Source organism: Anticarsia gemmatalis, chromosome 25, assembly GCF_050436995.1.
Source record: "Anticarsia gemmatalis isolate Benzon Research Colony breed Stoneville strain chromosome 25, ilAntGemm2 primary, whole genome shotgun sequence".
Lineage (NCBI taxonomy): Eukaryota > Metazoa > Arthropoda > Insecta > Lepidoptera > Erebidae > Anticarsia > Anticarsia gemmatalis.
In genome coordinates, this window is record NC_134769.1 from 194238 (window position 1) to 214331 (window position 20094).

The 20094-nt window shown below is 36.3% G+C and overlaps 1 protein-coding gene across 1 annotated transcript in view; it reads left to right on the forward strand.

Moving 5' to 3' along the window:
* Vinc (vinculin) overlaps window positions 1-19318 on the forward strand; it is a 36668-nt gene extending 17350 nt beyond the window's left edge. The window contains exons 3-25 of the mRNA XM_076130856.1: window positions 319-464; window positions 2153-2258; window positions 2710-2811; window positions 3070-3202; window positions 3993-4074; window positions 4202-4319; window positions 4552-4673; window positions 5668-5734; window positions 6530-6639; window positions 6798-6900; window positions 7004-7140; window positions 7514-7644; window positions 8027-8175; window positions 8536-8601; window positions 8711-8822; window positions 8902-8995; window positions 9238-9427; window positions 9609-9848; window positions 10194-10323; window positions 11756-11868; window positions 12369-12459; window positions 13795-13859; window positions 14165-19318. Of these exons, the coding sequence (XP_075986971.1) occupies window positions 319-464; window positions 2153-2258; window positions 2710-2811; window positions 3070-3202; window positions 3993-4074; window positions 4202-4319; window positions 4552-4673; window positions 5668-5734; window positions 6530-6639; window positions 6798-6900; window positions 7004-7140; window positions 7514-7644; window positions 8027-8175; window positions 8536-8601; window positions 8711-8822; window positions 8902-8995; window positions 9238-9427; window positions 9609-9848; window positions 10194-10323; window positions 11756-11868; window positions 12369-12459; window positions 13795-13859; window positions 14165-14272 (2715 nt within the window). The 3' untranslated portion in view covers window positions 14273-19318. The remainder of the gene's footprint in view (window positions 1-318; window positions 465-2152; window positions 2259-2709; window positions 2812-3069; window positions 3203-3992; window positions 4075-4201; window positions 4320-4551; window positions 4674-5667; window positions 5735-6529; window positions 6640-6797; window positions 6901-7003; window positions 7141-7513; window positions 7645-8026; window positions 8176-8535; window positions 8602-8710; window positions 8823-8901; window positions 8996-9237; window positions 9428-9608; window positions 9849-10193; window positions 10324-11755; window positions 11869-12368; window positions 12460-13794; window positions 13860-14164) is intronic.
* Window positions 19319-20094: the final 776 nt, after the last annotated feature.

Genomic DNA, 20094 nt, shown 5'->3' on the forward strand with positions numbered 1-20094 from the left:
TTCCGAACGAGGGAGGGGTAAGGCCTTGAGTCTACCACGCTGGCCAAGTGCGGGTTAGGGACTTTGGGGAGTCAAGAAATGTGTTATACATTTCTTGAGTCCCCAAAATGTGTTATGTGTTAAACATTTTTAGGCAAGGTTTCGTCATGATGCTTACCTTCATCGTTAGAGCAAGTGACAATTATATCTAATACACACATAACTTCGAAAAGCTTCGGCCTCGGGTTCGAACCATCGACCACTTGGGTGGGAGGTGCCAACTTATACTACTTGGCTATCACTGCATAGTCATATTTGAAAGCTGGTGTTGTTTCGTAGGTTGGTCATGAGACCATCGAGTCGTCAGAAGACGCGATGCTGCGGCAGGACATGCCGGGCGCGCTGCACCGCGTCGAGACCGCCGCCACGCTGCTGCAGCAGGCTTCCGACATGCTCAGAGCTGACCCTTACTCGGGACCTGCCAGGTTTGTGACTTTAAGACTATAACTCTTAAGTATCAACCCCATCTGACACTTCCAGACATCATTTAAGGAAGGTATCATTCGAAGGATGATTCTGCATGGTGTAATAACGGTAGATTTGCATTACATGTGTCGTCCTCATCATCAGGCCGCATTCGTTCCCAGCAAGATATATGACTGCAACAGCAAGTTACTATACTCTTTATTTAGACTATTTACAGCTGCCGACCACTTAGAATACCTTGGAGCTTTACGCTTAAAAGTTTTATACGATTCATATGCGCAAAGCAAAGCCTGCAAAAACTGACAATTATGTGCATAGTTGACTACTGCGCATCTGCTAATACATAGCACTTATCTGATTACAAACAGTGATTGTTAATTGACATCCTGTATACTAACATCCTATAATCACTCACGGCCAAGGCTCGCTCCACATGACTGCTCCCTAGTCGCCTAGATCCTTAACCCACGAACCATATCGCACACCTTCGAGCGACTCGTTCTAATAGCTTTGTCATTCAATTATTGTCTACGTAAAGATTAATTCAACATTATGTAAGTACTTCATTTACTGCCGGTCATTGACCTGGTTAAATCGTGTTTTGTTTTTTTGTTTGGTTATAAAGCTTTGTTTTGCTACATTAAGCGGTAGTTTATCTATTCAAACTGACATTTTTATATGAGCTTAAACGCTATTGAATAGATAAACTACCGTTAAATGCCCCTCAGAAACTGGGAGTAAGTAGATTATGTTTGTCGTATTGTATTGCTGTCTTGCCACTTGCAATCTTGTCTCTGAGTTTCCATAAAAAATAACTGTCATCTAAGCTGTCTGAAACAGCTAGCTTCACAGATGTCCTCAGACTTACATCTGAAACATCACTTCACTTTTTCTTTTATTCAGAAAATCTTAGGAGGATTCTATTATCTGATGGTGTTTCGTAGCTGTCTTGTAACTATACCATGTCAAGTATAGTAGGCAGAATTGACACAACATGTTTTCTTCTATGATTTTTATCAAAAAAGTATTGATTTTCGGACTTAAGTTTTTACTCTTTATAATAAGCGGTTATTTAGCATTCTTCTTCCAGTTCAACGTCCGATAACTAAATCCCAGCACTTGAATTTGACGAGCAGTAGCCACGTTTCGCGTGTCACCGCACTTTTAAACCATTTGTTTAAAGTATTGATCTTTGATGCACTATGAGCAATGCTTCAATGTCTGTGAATATATTCGCTAGTTGGTTTGCAAGGTTGGTGGTGGCTGTTCGCAGTTGTGAAGGCTTGAGGCTGAAGTTTGTGGTGTGGTGGATAGAAAGGCGGCTCTATGATTTCTTTATTAATCATATCTCAGTACGTAACGTTATATTCGCTATTTCACAATTAAAAGACTCTGTTTGTCTATTTAAAGCAAATAGAACGACATCAATGTTTAATTGTTGGGAACTTGGGACTTTCCGCTAAGAGACTGAGATTAAGTTCTTGAGTCTGCCGAGCTAACCAAGTTCGCGATACTGACGCAGTCGATCGTTGAGCGAAACGTCCAAATATTTTTTGGAAATAATGCGGCCTTGTATAACAATAATTTAATCTTCTGTCTTCTGTCGTATCGGTTTCAATAAAAGGACTGTTTCGGCTTTCGTATTATGCTAACTCTATTAAATGTGTCATTTTTTTATTTCTTGCAGGAAAAAGCTGATCGAAGGCTCCCGTGGTATCCTACAGGGAACATCAGCTCTCCTGCTGTGCTTCGACGAGTCCGAAGTTAGGAAGATTGTCAAGGAGTGCAAAAAGGTAACGTACTCTATTTGATTAAATGACTTAAAGAAAAATAGTTCTTACTTACCTTAAGTCCTTGTATTTACGAAACGGTGGTAGAACAATGAAAGAAAAGTAAGAAAAAAAATGTATTTGAGAATATTTTAATTTTAAATCTGTCGTTTCGATGAAAAGTTTAAAGTCCCCCTTTTAAGTCTTGCGAATGACCATAACCTAAATTCAAAATGAAGAAAGTGAACAGTTATTGCAAAGTCATAATAACGTTCTAATTATTTTATAATTACTAAACTTGCATAAGTCCCTTATCATTGCTATTGTTACATTGTTTGGGATTACGAAATGTTCACATGTTCATGTGTTATAATTAAATATGCAACGTTTGCAACCGACATTGCTAATTACAACTTAGTTTTTAATATGTGTTATATTTTGTTGTTGATTTTGTAACTGTTGTGTATGTTGTCAGGTGCTGGACTACCTCGGCGTGGCGGAGGTCATCGACACCATGGAGGACCTCGTACAGTTCCTCAGAGACATATCTCCTGCACTCTCCAGGGCAGCCAGAGAGGTAATGCCACTGTTTATTAACCACTTTTGTTATATTAGTTATAACTTACATTAATGCATAAACCGTTGGTAACTATCCTATGGTGGGAAGTTCATGAACTTCGACGACAATTTGTATCAACAGATTTTATTTTTCAATTGGATATAGAGAATAGATATCTGTGACACATATACACAGTGTTGGATAACATAATGTTTCAGGTTCTTTGGATCTCCACATTGTTATTAAATTAAATAATTGGTCCTGTTTGTGTTGTAGGTGGCAGCCCGCGCCGCGGAACTCACCCATCCTCCGCACGCGGACACCCTGAACCACTGCCTCGACAGCGTCAAGCAGCTGGCGCCCGTGCTCATCTGCTCCATGAAGATATACATACACATACTTACTGAAGGTATATTACTATATATACACTTTACTATAGAATACCTACTTAGTTAACAACAGTCGCGCGGATCGATCTCTGAGGTTAGCTTCGCTTGCCGAGATTCTTCTGTGATGGGTGACCATCTTTTACATGTCGAGTTTCTCCATGTTTCGAAAGGCACGTTAAATTGTGGGTCCCGGCTGTCATTTTCGAAGATCTTTGACAGTCGTTAGCCGTAGTCAGAAGCTTGAAAGTCTGACAAGAAATCGTACTGCAGGGTATCGTGTTATATCCTAGGTAACTGGGTTGTGGAGGTCAGATAGGCAGTCGTTCCATGTAAGATAATATTATTCAGTTGCATCCGGTGAGACTGGAAGCCGACTCCAACACAGTTTGAAAGAAAGGCTAAGCTGATATACTATAGCATACCTACTACTTCAAATAGTGCTCATTAGTGGTTGAAGAGTATCAATGAACTTGAAAGATAGCATGAAGTATCAGTTTCACTATTTACAGATAAATTACTTATTAGTTAAGGGACAGTAGACAGTAAATATACTAAATAAATCTGTTAATAATAAATCTGTCTTGTAAAGCTAGCCAACATTTATTTATACAGAGGTATTACGTAAAGTATACGAAGTGTATACGCTACGAGATACAATGCGTATACGCTTCCTCATCTTTACGTATACCTAATATTTTAATCGGTGCTTTCGATTAATGATTTTGCTAATAATGGTAATAATCACATATAGTAATACGATATAATTTTCATGATAAGAGTTTAACGTTATCATTTTATCTTTTGTTTCAGGTGGTAAGGGTATGGAAGAGGCAGCTGAGAACAGAAATTATTTAGCACAGAGGATGGCAGATGAAATTCATGAGATAATTCGGTAAATTAAGATTTCGAACTACTTAGAATTTTTTCTATAAAATTTTACCTATTAGTTTACATATAATGTATTCGTCTTCTCTAGTAATACTTAATATATGAAAGTAATATGTGATGTATGTTGGCAGCGTGCTACAGTTGACGTCGTACGTGGAGGACGGCGGCGAGAAGGACAACGTGGCGGTGCTCAAGGCGCTGCAGGCACAGATACACGGCAAGATGGGCGCCGCGCACGAGTTCCTTAATGTTAGTATATATTCTAAAGCATAATATTTTAATTTACAAAAGCTTTGTATATTGATGGCTTAAATATTTTTTTTTATTTTTTTAAATAAGTGGTATAGGTATATTGAGTCTTATATTTCTTACTTGGGTAGGCTTAAGTAAATCGATGAATCAACTCACTTGTTCAAAATGTAATTGGTGTTCTACTAGTAGTATATTGGTGTACGTAATTGTTGTTGTCTGTTTACCTCAGGACAGTGAGGCTCAGCGCAACACGCCAGGCGAGCGCGCTCTCCGCGGAGTGTTAACATCAGCGCAGCGCGCCGCCGAGCACCTGGCGCCGCACAGTGCTGATAGTGCGCGCAGGATCGCACGGTGACTACGTCATTTTAATTAACTTAGTCAATTAAAAATGTGTTCGATACCTAGTATGAGAAAATGCTGCGGGACTACTAAAAAACTACTACATTGAATGCTTCAGTGCAATTTTTATTTATATAGACAGATTTTCGGATATGGTTAAAACGCTAAATGCGTTTTTGCGTCATGGAAAAATAGACGCGAAGAAGACACGAAGAGATCTATGTATTTTTTGTATACCTAATATTTAATATTGAAACTTCTTTGCTTTTTCTATACCAACATTTTATATTATAGATACCAAAGAATAACTATAATTTACACTGAAACTGATAATATTTTCCAAAGCGTTAACGATTAATGAGCATGCACCGGAACAAGTATAGATATCGCGACGTAAACCAGACGCTTTAATGTAAACACGCTCTCACTGCAGTATCGCGAACAACCTCCAAACACATAACACGACACTCTTTACAAAGAAATTATTATACTAAAAAAAACGCAAAATTTATTGAAAAATCATACAAATTATAATAAATTGTGTGTCTTTTAGGCAATGATAAAGTGACTTTTAGTGGAGACTATTTTTAGACTTGCCCAATTTTAACCTACAACATTATTCTATTGCAACTGGTAAGAGTTTAATGCAATCTATCTATCTATCTAATCAGCCCGTATCCACCCACTGTTGAGTATAGGCCTCCCCCTCAGCACGCCACTTTATACGGTCCTCCGCTTGTCTCATCCATTTCGGCCCTACACATTTAACAATGTCGTCCGACCATCTAGTTGCAGGCCTTCCTTGAGACCTTCGCCCATTCCATGGCCGCCATTCAGCAATGCAATGGTTGCCAGCAACTCTCAGAGTGTGTTCAGAAAACCTACTAAGTAGGTTTGTTGGCAGCAAGTGGTCTTTGAACGTGGGTTATTCTATTATAAACATTGTATTAATTGTAAACTTTAGTCATTATGTAGATTCTAATTGCCTTTTTGTGTTTGTGATCAGATCGGGTGGTATAAACGCTGATCAACTGTGTGATGAGCGACAATACGGACATGGCAGAGAAGCTAAGGTACACTATTTATTTTACTTACATATTCATTGAAAATATATTTCATGTCATGTTTCTACTAATAACTCATCTATCACAATGTTGTATATAACTATTTTTAACTTATATATTGGTGTTCAAAAGTTGTATTATAAAGAAGTACAGTCATGAGCAAAAATTTGTACACCACTTGTTTTGTTATTTGGTTGAAATACACGTTTTTTTGCTTGTGACTGTACAGTGTACAGAATCATTATTAAGATTAACATACTAACATAATTGTACGTCTTTCCATGTAGAGTTAATCCACGCTTGTTAAATTAACTCACACTTTGTTTCCTTGACCGCCGTGCACAGTGCAAGCCAGGATTCGGACTACATTTCACTGTAGGTATATCAGACACTATTGAAACGCATGCGTGTGACTTTTGCATGTATTATATCGTAGAATGGTGCATTTAAAGAGAACGAATCTACGTTAAAATAGCTCTGAAGGATGGAGGAAGACCTTTACTGTCCAAATTCCATGGAAATATAATTACATTTATTGTTGACAAATATTTTACACGACACGATAGTGCGACTTAGCGGAGACCTCAAGAAAAATAACCAGTAAATAATGCATGATCACGGAAATTATAAAAAATTACGGGTCAATGAACCAACTTTCAAAACACAGTAACGATAATGTTTTAAGTGAAAAGATTATTTATTTACTTTTTGATTACTATGCATGTAGGTAGAATAAATAGAAAATCCATTTTTCAATAGAATTGAGAGATGTATTTGCTAAGACGTTGATTGTTTATCATCCAGGCACTGAACCTGGCGTCAGACCTGCGTTCGCAGATCAAGGAGCTGGACTCCATCGTGAACGAGGGAGTGAGGGCCGCGGAGAAGCAGGGCGGCAAGACCATGCAGGCCAGGTAATATACAGATATATTGGTCTATAACATAGTAGACTAAAATTCAGTGTTCAATGTTTATAGATAGAATTAATGAAAGATAAAAGTGTCCGCTAGACATTTGTAAATCGTTTATGTTGACCTAGAGTAACGGAATTTATAATTTATATTCTATCTAGGTTGGAGACAGCACACAAATGGTTGTTGCATCCAGGCTGTGACCCAGCTACCAGGATCGAAGGACAGAAGGCCATTAACAGCATCGTGTCACAAGGACAGAGGGTAAATACTACTTGAAGAAATATGAAAAAAATAAATATTAAACAGTATTCTACGATGACTGATGTTAATATAAATTTTGTTAATTATTCATCACTGTCCATAGATCGCAGACGGACTTCAAGGACGTGAGAAAGCGGAGATCATGCAGCTGTGTTCAGAAGTGCAGCGCTTGTCCGACAAGTTGGCTGACTTGTGCGCCAGTGGCAAGGGTGACAGTGAAGAGGCGCGCGCTGTTACTAGGTATGTAACTTAAAGACAATATCATATTGGTAACGTCTTTCTAAATCGTCAGGGGTGTATTACTTGTAATCGACAGTTTTTTATGAGAAAGTGTATGAAATGAAGCAAAGCAAGCTTATAGGAATGATAACACAACTCCCGCACTATGAATTGCTTTTGTGTCGCGTTTTTACAAACATACAAACAACAGACACAAAATACCAGACCCAAAAAAATTATATGTGGATCGCACAAATCGATTGTTTCGTGTGGGAATCGAACTCACGGCCACCCGACGCAATGGTAGCGGCATGGCGACCTAAACTACTGCGTCACGGAGAAAGTAGTAATAGGGTTATTATCATATTGAGTTTATGATGTTGTTTTCTCTCAGGGAGCTGACCGACAAGCTGCACGAGCTGAAGCGCGCCACGGAGCGCGCGGTGGTGAACCGCGTGGTGGAGGAGTTCATCGACGTGGCCGCGCCGCTCAGGCACTTCACTGACGCCGTCAACGCGCCGCCCGGTAATATTACTAGTCTAGTTTAAATACTAATGCTACCTTTAGTGTAGATTCACTTCGTTAGGTGATTTGCAAGGTTTCGAAAAAGGCGCCGAAAATGGTCGATTCCGTGCACAGTATAATATTTTTGTTGATTTATAAAGGCAAAATTATGACTGGTGTTGATAGACACAAGTTGTTTATTCTTTACTAATAAGAAGACCAAGGAAACTGGTTCACAGTAAGAGGTTAAGAAATGTATGAAGGTGTGTAAGAATGCTACATCTCTATTACAAGGCATGCGGTGGTTTATATCGCGCAATACACCAAAACACAAACTTATAGAACTGCTGTTTAAAATAAACAATACCTGTACATATTAAGTAACTCTTGTCAATACCTGCAGGTACCCCAGGTCGCGAGAGCAACTTCCACGACCGAGCAGCAGCACTGCAGGCCTTCAGTGCCCGCGCCGTGGGTGCTGCCAACGTGGTGGCGGCCGGCACCGGACACAACAAGAGACTTGCGGATCAACTGTTACATAATGCACAACAGGTATATACGCTAGTTACTTTCGAGTTGTAAGCGTTCGCTTCTCTCACCTTGAAAATCAATACTTCCATACCGATATTATGAATGCAAAAATCCATCTGTTAGCATGGAGATAGTTAGACTCCGGATTACTACGACACCTACTAGTGGTAAATGTATAGACATTTTGTTTCTACTGAATTCCTAAGAGTAGATCCGAATGATTGGTGAGAGATCTAAAATTCATTTTTTACGCTGTACCGAGACTTAACTTTCTTTATTTTATTATAATTATTATATATTGATAGAACTACAATTTATAAGCAGCAATGGCGGCCGAAGTAACTGATAAAAATGAAGTCAAAAATTGCTTGTCTCTTCTAGGTTGAGAAGCTATCACCACAACTAATCGCAGCTGGCAAGATCCGTCTATACAACCCTGACAGTAAGGTAAGCATACTATTTTGTACCTGTATTGTTTAATTGAGTACAAATTTGTTTTGAAAAAAGTTATATATTGTGATTTAGAAATTTCCACTAAATGATTTGCAATATGTAGGTTGCGGAGGAGCACTTCAACAACTTGAAGACTCAGTATGCGGACGCGGTACTGCGTGTCAGAGATCTGTGCGACCAGGCTGTTGACCCGCTAGACTTTGTTAGAACTGCCGGTAAGTTATCCTCGTTGTAAAATAACTTACTTGGTGATTAGTGAAGTAACTGAGTGTTGGTATTTATTGTATGTTTCAGGTGAATTGATGCAAAAGCATACGTACCTGTGCGAAGATGCCATTCGCAATAATGACTCGCAGAAAATGGTGGACAATACATCGGCTATTGCCAGGTAATATTAAATACTATAACGCGCGCTATGTATGATTTCGATTAATTAGGTTTTTGTGGGAGCTGATAAATATACGTTTGTATGTGAACGGAGTGTATGTGAACGGAGTGTATATGAAATATATGTGAATTGGCACGGTGTCAATTTTTGCTTTGAGAGTTTTGTAATTGTGTTAATTATTACTTGAAGTTGTAATTTGCCTGTTTAAACTCCAACTCATTTATATTCTATGTTATGTGCAGGCTCGCGAACCGCGTGCTGCTAGTGGGAGGAGCCGAGCGTGACAACACAGAAGACGCAGAGTTCGCCCGCTCCTTGAGTTCAGCTCAGCAGCGCCTGCAGGCGGCCATCGCGCCCGCCGTGCACCGCGCCAAGGCCGTGGCGCTCGGGGACAGGGGACAGGCCGCCGCATGGAGGGCCGCTAATGCTGAGGTAATATAGCATAAACATACGTTTACATTATGTGCTAAATAACAATATACTACTCATTTTGAAATCTTGTAACTTTTTGTACGTCGATCACGTATCTGAACACGATTATTACGTGCACGTACAATGCAATGTGACAAATTATGTGCATAAATATTAATGTGTTTTTTGTCCCTCCTCGCAGATCATCAGCGCGGCGGGTGAAGTAGAGGCCGCTCTAAGCGGTCAGTACGCGCCCCCGCCCCCGCCCCCCGCACTACCGGACGCGCTGCGGCGCCTGCACGTGACTGACACCGCGGCACCTCCCCGCCCCCCGCCACCACAGGGCGCCGCCCCCCCGCCCCGCCCGCCGCCGCCCGCTGACACTGATGATGAGGGAGAGGATATCTTCAGAAGACAACCTCACCCCAGCCATCCTATCTTGGTAAGTCTTAAACAATTTGATAGTAAAAGTGCCTTAATGCAAGCAAAAGTGATAACTGAAAGTAGTCACCACTTTACAAACGACGTGTACAGTTGTTAGTTCTATTCCTACAAGGAACAAATGTTTTATGAAGCACAAATTAAATATCATTTTCAATTCCTTATTATTATGTATACGCTGTTCCTATCCATAACTAAATCACCGTAACATTCGAAGACATGAAAATCCAGGCATTGGTGCAGCTCTTGCACAAAACTATATATAATAGTATGAAATCAAGTAAAGTGTCTTTATGAAAGTAATAAATCTCTATAATACAACTAAATACTTGTATGTAATCTCCAGGTGGCGGCACACAACCTGCACAAGGCAGTCCGCGAGTGGTCGTCGAAGGACAACGAGATCATCGCGGCCGCCAAGCGCATGGCCATACTCATGGCACGACTCTCCGAGCTCGTGCGCTCGGACTCTAAGGGTATGTACATCTTGTGCTTAACGCTGTTTGCATAATAATCATGGATTATTGTAATTTGTTGGTATTATTTTAATTAAATACTTAATAGAGTCTGCAAACAAAATGGTCAACCAGCTCACACAAAATATGTGGACGGTGTAATGTACGCGGCTGTTTATATGAAAAGCACCGGGTCTTCGATTATGCTTAAAATGATCGGATAAATAAAAAATAATAATGCTTTTTTTTAAAGTAGCTCTTTCCACCCTTGTGTTAAAGTATATTCTTAAATAATGAAGTAACCACTATTTAAAAGAATACCAACAGATCAAAGTAAGATACATAATGATTGAATTGTGTGTATAATATTGTACTTATATCATCCAAAAGCCATATGAAATATTGATATATTACGAACTGTATAGCTTGCTACGATATAAGCTGTGTAAGTATGCTGTCTGTGTGCACTGTTCTACGTTCATGCTAACACATTTATATGTATATAGTCGAGCGCATACTACACAATAATAGTATTATAAACACATATATCATATAATAGATATAACAAATTAATTGTCTGAAGAGCCTTTTGGTTGGGAACGCTATTTTTTTTATATCTTTGCTGCTATATGCCATAGTGCAGCATTAAATTTTATAACACGATTGTTTTATAATCAATCAAGCCTGGCCTTTTACTTGTAACTTTATGTTTTATGTTCTGTCCTATTAAATAAAAATATATATAGAACATGAGTAATGTGATTAAAAAAGATAATTGCCTTATAATATGAATGTTAAAATTACAACAAATATTTTACCTAATAGTTTTACTGTCTAATACTGTGTTAGTATGCGCTCACCTGTTTCACTCATAACATAGTATGTGTATTCACTGTATATGTCTCTCGCATCGCTCCCGGACAGAGGTCGCTATGAACCTGAGCGGTAAGTTGCAGCCCTCTATGTACATATATGTATATAATAGACGATATAGCTTTGTATTTATTGCAAATTATCGCAGCTTCATATGAGTGTTCCGCGTTGCGTATACAACCGTATACTTAATGATTTCCGTGATTAAATACAAATACGTGCATGAGTACATCTTGATAAAATTGAGTTCTTTTTCATAAAACATACACATAATATTGAGTCTTTTTTAAGGAAATTTAAAATAATAATAACAAAGTAAAATAAATTAAACGTAATTGAAGAAACTACGAATTTTGTAAGTGATACTAGATTAGACATTTATATCCTTATTTATGCTGGTTTAAAATTTTAGTTTAATTTTACTTGTTTTGTGCCATATACTTTTATCATAGAAAAGCACTGTTCAATAATAGTTGTTTATCATCCCTTTGCACTCAAAAGCATGAAATATTCGATCACAGCCGAATCAATACACATTATTATAGATATATATTAAACATGTATCGTATTCACATTGCAGGTAGTAAGCGTGAGTTGATAGCGACGGCGAAGGCGATCGCGGAGGCGTCGGAGGAGGTGACGCGCCTCGCCAAGAAACTGGCGCTCGAGTGCACCGACAAGAGAATTAGAACTGTACGTATATACACTAATAATTACCTCTACACAACAACACCGTGTTTAGAATATCAACAAAATTATAAGATGAAACTCAATCAATAATTGTCATTGATTTAAGTTAAGCGATGACTTTGTTGATAAATTCCCTGGACTGTGAAAGACTCACAAGCCTGTAACAGCCTACTCACCGATTAAAGAGGCGGTGAGCTCTAAACCACTTGGTTGTAAAACGTCGATATAAGACTATCTTAGTGCTGAATAATGGTTCTTTAGATTTCTTACAATAGCATTAAATTACGACTTATCCTATGATGCCGTTTTCAGATTGACTTTACTCCTAAGGCATTTTTAAGACGTAGAAAGTGAAATGTAACTTATACATAAACAATAATAAAACACTTCATAATTATTTTTTACTATAGCTAATTCACAAATATCTGCGTGTCTTAATCAGTCTCGCATTACTATATGTAGTTGAGTCTCTACATTATCTAATTTAAATGCTTTGTTTTCAGAATCTGCTGCAAGTATGCGAGCGAATCCCGACGATCGGCACTCAGCTCAAGATACTGTCCACCGTCAAGGCGACCATGCTTGGTGCTCAAGGTAAATTAAAACAATACCTTAGAAACCACTACACCTATCACTATTTACTATATAACTGTCTAGCTTTCTGCATTTATGTAATTCACGCAACGTATTTGGAAATAATGCTTTTTATAAGCAAATTTATTCTTTATTCTACTATTTACTACACATTTTTTTTTCTAATAATGACTATGACAATTTTAAATATGGTCTTTATAATGCTGCATTATTTGTCAGCTTATTATTCACACTTAAGGGTCTAACCCTTACTTGAAGAGACTCGTGCCCAGCTACTGAGATAATAAAAAATCCTTATTTATTTAACATGTCGCTCTAATAATACAATAGTGTTGTAACTCAAAACACATCGACACAACTACAATTAGACTTAACATTATAACCATACCGTATTTTTTTTATTTAATAGTAACTAAATTATCTCATCTATTTCATTTTTTCATTTGTACTTAATAAACAAATTTTTCGTCGATTCTGATAAAAGTTGTATTTTGAGTGACATTTGACTATTGTATTATTAGTGCGATATTATTTATTTGCCTTGCTTCATACTATATTTTCTTAACATATAGTTATATTTACTTATGAATTGCTTTATATTTAACGCTGCTTCTCGCGCTAACAGTCGGCATGCCGGACTACAAAGGTATCTATCAAACATATCTATTGAACATAACTGCACTGTATACACTCATTATGTTCACTGCTCATTATATACGTATATGTATAAGTCTCATGGTACATTTGTATACTAATATTTGAGGTGAATGGTACTACGTCGTACGGTATGGTGGTACGTCGCATGTCAAGACACTACGGAATGTCCATATAATCCATACTTAGCAATTTGGCATAGTTTTATAATCAGTATCGTGATGCCCTAACGCCTATCCACTATCGACAACCGACTATGTGTAGAGAAATTTGTATGAAAATTTTATTAACGCCTCTAGCTCTAATTACGTGGTACATTTTAAATGTTAAACTCTCGATACTCGACAGAATCGACTGTAGAGATTAGGGTTGCATAGTATGGCTCACATTTTTCTGACCTCGTAAGATATTTGTTAAAATATTAAATTGAGTACAGAATTTGTTTATTTTAATTCTTAGTCAAATTATTTAAAGAGATATGAAATTGATTTCAACAAGTTCTAAATATCATCGATTTTCGTGTGTACAACAAATACTAGAAGTTGAATATTTAAAATATACAACTTCTAGTATTTGTTGCCTGTGGTTTTATTCGACACTAACACGCTACATAATGTGTAATGCGACTGTTATTCTTGTTTACTAGATTTGTGTTAATGTATTTGTTTGTTCTGTTTACAGGTAGCGAAGAGGACCAGGAGGCCACTGAGATGTTGGTCGGCAACGCACAAAACTTGATGCAGAGTGTAAGTTGAATTATATCTCTAAATATTTTGGTATACTGAGCTCAGAGACAACTTCTCAAATCGTTTTTTTTCGCAAAAGCATGAGAGTTTTTCACTCTCAAGCACTATGATATCTGGTGCTAGCCCAAAGTTTTTGAATCTCGTCAATGCCCGTAAGGTTGTGAAAATAATAAGGGTCGCTACTGACATTGTATGCTAGATTAGAAGATGCATGCTGATAGGTCTCCAACCCATTTCGGGGGGACATTAATTGGTTTAATTTGTTATTTAAACTCGTGTTTATAAGGTTTGTCTCTGGTGTGCAGGTGAAGGAGACGGTGAAGGCGGCGGAGGGCGCCAGCATCAAGATCCGCACGGAGCAGGGCGGCTACCGCCTGCGCTGGGTGCGCCGCTCGCCCTGGTACCAGATCTAACCGCCGCCACTCGCCAGACGGTCAGATACACCATATACACTGTACTGTTGGTCCATAAGGTTCAGGCAAACTTGATTATTGCAACATATAACTAACCTTACTGCATGATTCATGATCGACGAGCGATTTATGTAATGTCAAAGTTCAAATCGCTAAAAAGCCATTGATATTTTGGCTTTACGACTTTTAACCGGGAATCAGTTCAATTGCTATACAAAACAGAACGAAGTGTATATGATTAAAAAAAAAAGTACATAATATCACTTAAATATTAGATGAGGCGAGTTTATTTATAATGCAAGAATGAGACAGCTGTAGTAATCTTGTTTGTCTGATTGTTGTGGACGAGTAAGTAAGAGGGTGGATAGAGCAATAAGTAATAATAGCTGTTGTTGATATGTTGATTCATTTAAGTATATTGTTCAGACTGTATTTCTTACAGTGTAGTTACATTAGACTATACAATACAATATTGCCTAGAAAATCTATATTATGGATTCTTCCAAATACTGAAGTAACTTTCAACTTTAGTATCACTACAAAATTAATACAAAACTTTTTTCGTGTTTCAACAATATATAGGATTATTTTTAATAATTGAACACTGTTATTTATGATATCATGCAATTAAACTCCGCCTTCGTGCGGAAGGAGAACCTTGCCCAGCAGTGGGACAGTCATGGGTCAAAATTAAACTCCAATAAACTACACTCTATCGAAAACAGTCATATACCATGCGCACATGCATCGTTATAATAAAAGGTATGTATCTAATAGTGACGTCATACTTACGTCATACTGATGACGTAATACATACATATAAGTTTAACTTTAACTATGTGCCGTTTGTGTGTATTTATTTATATACAATAATTATGTATTATGTATATGTAACGTGATGTCATAGCAATGATCTTCCCAACTGTTTGTATGTGGTTAAGTTCTTATTTACTTATTTATATACTAAAATTTTATTGTACTTTTTAATGTAGTCATATTCTCCGGTGTAAAATTGTAGTCGATAATTTGATACTTTGTCTGAATGGTACCAAATAGTACTTTGTACAAAGTGGTACGTAGCGGTACTTTATAGTACCAAGTTAGTGATTCCGGTAGCTCTTTACAATGTAACAGACAATAATGTTATTATATTTGTTTGTTTCATAACTATAAATAACATTTGTGTATGGTATCGTATAAGTTTGGCAGCAATAAAACTTAACTAAGTAATTGACTAACCCCCGGTTTCTGAGTACATTTAGCGGTAGTTTATCTATTTAATAGCGTTTTTTGTATGGTTTTTAACGCTATTGAATAGATAAACTGCCGTTAAATGTACCTCAGAAACCGGAGGTAAATAAAGTTTATTATAGTTATGAGATGAACAAAATACCTATCCCCTCCTTGGTTGTGAGAGTAGCCACATATTTTCGTTATTTTAACCGTAGGGCACCTCCTTTGCCATGGTTTCGATGTATATACCTCTATATAATAGGACATTTGTTATTTTGAGCTCGAAGCAAATATGATTTGATCTACGGATTCTTGTTGCATGTGCTGTTTGAACATAAAACTATGAGCACAGAATTTGTAACATTAGATTTCATGTGAGATATTGTATTCCAAAAAAATTTTTTTTTTCTCCAGTATGAAATTCGTTATTTGCACTAATATTATTTTAAGTTTGTTTATAAATTAAAGTTTAAATGAAGTGTGTGTGTGGCTGCTCTTATATTTATATTGAAACAAAGTCTTGTAGACAGTATTGATATCGCAGCTTATGATCCCTACCTCTTCCTCTATATACTATTACATATATATACACTTTTACAACCCTAGTATGTATGTAGTATGTATGTCTTAAAATGGGATATCCCAAAATAAAGTTTGTTTAAGGCCCTGTTTTTCCACTTGGAAATATCTACCAGATAACTTATGATATGTCTTTTGGCATTCGTTTTCATACATAGAGCAGTGATAGCCGAATTGTATAAATTGGCACCTCCCACACAATGGAAGTGGTCGACGGTTCGAACCCGAGGCCAGTGACGTTTCGAAGTTAAATATTATGTGCTTCAAAAATAATATCACTTGTTCCAACGATGTAGGAAATCGTTATGCAACCTTCAGCCTGCCATGCCTGAGAGTTCTTTAGAACAGTTCTTGAAGGTACGCGAAGTCCCCAACCCGCACTTGGCCAGCGTGGTGGACTCAAGGGCTTACCCCTTCCTCATTACGGGAGGAGACCCTTGCCCAGCAGTGGGACATTAATGGGTTAAATTTATTATTATTTTTATCACACATATGCCGTTACTTTACCTAGCAGATAAATTATCTGATACTTATTTATAACGTGTTAAACTTAGCCTTTAAATTGTACATTAATTTAACAAATAATTAACTTAAAGGTTTATTTACTTTAGTTTATGTACAACGAATATGTGTTAACATTACAACTATTGTATAGTGATATCGTGTGATCAGATCAAGTAAGTGCCATTATAGTGCTTTATACGTAGTTAGTTGTAGGTCCCTGTCTTTGACTGTACCGATAATGATAGTAATCTAGCTAACACGGTAGTTTGTCTCTTTAGAACTTTAATATTAAGAGTGTAATGTGATTTTAACACACTTTTTATAGAGTTTGTAGAGGTATTTAATATTTTAGAGCTTGGCAACACTAGTGCATAGGGTTACCAGCCTTTATTAATTGAAAAATAAATCTATTGACGGTAAAATAGAATTGGTGGAAGGCTGTAACAATAGCAATAAAAGTTAGCCTTAAATAGACTTTTTTGAAATTAATTGAAAATCATGAATGCAACAAAATATGAAAAATATTGTAAATAGTGTTCGCAAGAAGAAAACAACATACATTACCAGACATTTTCAATCAAAATAACTTAAGAAAAAAATATAGTTTTACCCTACTTTCTTAACATAAAAAAAACTTACTTATAAATCGCGTAACTTATGTAACTTCTATAGGGTATTTTTCTCTTTATATCCCTTTTCTAATCTTTAATACTTATAGTGCTTTATTTGGTGCGTGTATTAACCAATCATAATTATCACATGTGTGTATGAACCTATGTACTATGTACTGAAGAGCGAAGTTTAGTGATCTGAGTGGCCTATATACATTGTAAGAAGGTAATATATATCACTTCTATTTTATAGGATTTTCTTCCTTAATGTAGGAGTCATAAGGTTTAGTGTCGTTTGTACTTATTTGTGAATGCTTAAGAAGGTTCTGAAAGTCAGTTGTACAATTCGATTAATACATTCTGCAGTTTTTTTAAATTAAAGATTTTGTTCTTGGGATTATTTTGATCATGAGAAATAATTTATAAAATAAAGTATAATAGCAGTAAGAGTTTTAGTCGACTGTGAATTTCTTAAGTAGAAGCAGAACACTAGTGAATAGGGTTACCAGCCTTTATTAATTGAAAAATAAATCTATTGACGGTAAAATAGAATTAGTGGAAGGCTGTAACAATAGCAATAAAAGTTAGCCTTAAATAGACTTTTTTGAAATTAATTGAAAACTATGAATGCAACAAAATATGAAAAATATTGTAAATAGTGTTCGCAAGAAGAAAACAACATACATTACCAGACATTTTCAATCAAAATAACTTAAGAAAAAAAAATAAAAATAGTTTTACCCTACTTTCTTAACAAACAAAAAATATAACTTACTTATAAATCGCGTAACTTATGTAACTTCTATAGGGTATTTTTCTCTTTATATCCTTTTTCTAATCTTTATAACTTATAGTGCTTTATTCGGTGCGTGTATTAACCAATCATAATCATCACATGTGTGTATGAACCTATGTACTGAAGAGCGAAGTTTAGTGATCTGAGTGGCCTATATACAGTGTAAGAAGGTAATATATATCACTACTTTTTTATAGGATTTTCTTCCTTAATCTTGTGGTTATAAGGTTTAGTGTTGTTTGTACTTATTTGTGAATGCAATGTGTTAAGAAGGTTATGAAAGTCAGTTGCATAGTTCGATTAAAACATTTTGCAGTATTTTTTAAATTAAAGAATTTGTTCTTGGGTTTATTTTGATCATGAGAAATAATAAAAAAAATAATACTAGTAAGAGTTTTAGTCGACTGTGAATTTCTTAAGTATTTTCGAATAAGTACATTACTATCTATTAGTCTCTTGTCACTATCATCTCTTAAACTTAAGGGAGTCTTTTGTAAACTGGAGGACGGCAAAGGGGTTGAAAACACCGATACTTTGTTAAATATTACTTTTTAGAACACAATTTTTTGACTTTAAAGGAATTAGAGTCACTTTAGGAGATGTTGGTGATTCGATACATTAAGTTCCGTAGCCAATAGCAGCCTTATATAAAGCACTATTTACTATCAAGTACATAAGTGTGTTGTGACGTCACTGGACAGTGGACCGAGGCGAGAGAGATATTTTTGTATGAACGAGTAGAGTTAGACTAATGTAGTACATAATGTAGGTATATACGAGTGAGCTGTATGTTTTATTATTGTTTCTTTGTTTTATATCTGGCGCTGATTGTGACGTGTAAGTGTGTTCGGTAGATAATAGCAGTTGTCAGTTCCAGGTTTGATTCTTTGGCCGGGTTAAGATACATATATCTAAAAACGTTAGATGTGCTTGAATTGTTTGCTAGCGGAACCCCTAGAGGAAATACCGTGATGTTTATGTTGTTGTTCTTTTTATTTTATCAATGCAATTTTATTATTCTTACTTGTGATAAAAAATATTGACAACTATAAGTACAGGGATATTATTAGTTTCATAGAAGGTTACACCTTTCTGTATAAGTATCAGTTAGCCGATCGAGTGGCAAACTGACAGATAAGTTATCCAACACTTACCTAAAGGTCGTAAAACTGGCCCTACGTCGGCTCTTATCTACTGAATACACCTACAAATAGTATTTATAACTAAATCGTGTGCTTTATATTTTTAGTATCGATATCATTTACACAATTTTTTGTTATTAATATTTTATTTATTCTAATAAAGATTTTTTTATTTAAATTACTTTGTTTTATTTTATTTTCTACGCTGATGTGATATGAAAGAAATGTGAGAAACTCCATAGAATAAGTTTATAGTTCTTCGAGTGCCTAGATTTAGCGTATACCTGTTCTAAGTTACGTGCACGAACTCGCACGTAACTTAATAGTTGCACGTATTATAGTAATATTATTTAAGTAAAAACTATGGTTTTCTGAATACCTTTCTTCTTATCTAACTTAAGTAATTAAAGAGTAAATAATATGTAACAGATAATTCCTAAATCGTATTAGTCTTATGAAAATCGTCGCAAATGTGTATTTTTATATAAAAATAATTATAAATATTATGTATGTATGTAACTTTGTGTCGTAATATTGAAGCCCCACTCAATTTAAACGACGTTACACTGTCTCTAAGTACATGTAAGACTGACGCACAAATTGCAGTATCTATCGAGCAACAAAACCGACTCGAAGCAATTTTTTTGTGTGCGACCGTCACAATTCGGTTCAAACATTCAGGCGCGGCGAAGTCGAGGGATATTTTTCTCGATCATTCACACATATTCGGCTTTGCCGCCCGCCTAGGCTGATTAATGCCGAACCAAATATGTGTGTAGCAAGACTTACAGTTATAGAGTCAGAAAGATATTTATATCGTTAATTGAGTGGCGTTTCAGTATTTGGTTCTTAGTGATAATTTCAATAGTAGCGTAGTGTAATGTACCTACTGTAATTATAAGTGATATAATTAACGCAATGAGCAAGTTTCCATCTGGCCTAAACACGTAGCTTCAA